General features: G+C 51.7%; 1 protein-coding gene across 1 annotated transcript in view; it reads right to left on the bottom strand.

The window, feature by feature from the left end:
- Positions 1-251: 251 nt before the first annotated feature.
- The window catches only part of si:ch73-127m5.1 (neurotrypsin), a 26,724-nt gene continuing 25,939 nt past the window's right edge, over positions 252-1,036 (bottom strand). Inside the window, 1 exon segment of the mRNA XM_062475254.1 lies at positions 252-1,036. This exon segment is cut by the window's right edge and continues 114 nt beyond it. Coding sequence (XP_062331238.1) covers positions 468-1,036 — 569 coding nt within the window. The 3' untranslated portion in view covers positions 252-467.

Raw genomic sequence — 1,036 nt, 5'->3', positions numbered from 1 at the left:
TAGATGAACATCCTTCAGAAGAAACATTTTACTTGTACCCTATTTAATGATATGTGTATCTATTTCTCACATCAGCCAGACCAATCCATTATCAGCCAGTGTACAGACTTCCTTAAGCACTTGCCGAACTACAACCTAACTAACTACTGCTACCTAAACCCTAACATACACACATAATACTGCACATCTTAAAGTCACACTGTACTTCCCCAGGCAGTCACTGATGAGGTCATTATCATCATACTGCATCACTGATGAGGTCATTATCATCATACTGCATCACTGCGCAGTGCATAGGGCCTTTGAAGAGGCCCTGGAGTTCAGAGTTCACGTGAGTATATACTGGACAGTCAGGGTTCAGACAGGTTCATAACAACCTCCACTCCCTTCTCTCCCTCATCCTTCCTCTTCCTCCTCTTCCTCCTCTTCCTCTACGGAGGCCTGTGGTTCTGCTGGCTCGACCTGGATCAGACCAGGATGGGGGTGTGTGTGGCAATGCCAGACGTGTGTGTGCCCTTCTTGTGTGTGTTACCGTGATCCTTTTGCGCGTGAGCGTTTTGTTTGAACTGACTGGCAGCGTGTGCATGCGTGCTAGTGTGCGGAGCGTGTGTGTGTTTCTGATGCTCATGCACAGCTGAGGGTTGCATCGTTTTCTGCACGTGTGTGAGGTCATTGTGGGTGTTTATGATGTCATTCTGACTCTGTGTGAGGTAATCTTCTGTGTCTGTAAGCTGCTCTGTGTGTGAGAGGTGCTGATGATCCCGGGTGTGTGTTACTGCCGCTGTGTTTGAGTGGTCTTCTAGAACGGCTATGTTCTGCTCTGTGATGTGTGTGTGATCCTCCTGAGTGTGTGTGTGTGTGACCTCGTGGATCCAGCTCCTGAACCTGCTGACCCGGGTGTAGAGGGCTGGAGCCGAGGGCTCGCCACACCCGTAACCCCCGGCAACGGTCCCAGTCAGGACCCAGCGGCCCCCCTCGCCCTGGCACACCAGCCCTCCGCCGCCGTTGCCCTGACAACCATCACCATGGAGACGGC

Source organism: Osmerus eperlanus, chromosome 12 (genome assembly GCF_963692335.1).
Source record: "Osmerus eperlanus chromosome 12, fOsmEpe2.1, whole genome shotgun sequence".
In the NCBI taxonomy this organism is placed as follows: Eukaryota; Metazoa; Chordata; class Actinopteri; order Osmeriformes; family Osmeridae; genus Osmerus; species Osmerus eperlanus.
Note: the sequence above shows the minus strand (reverse complement) of the source record. Positions and strands in the feature narration are given on the sequence as shown.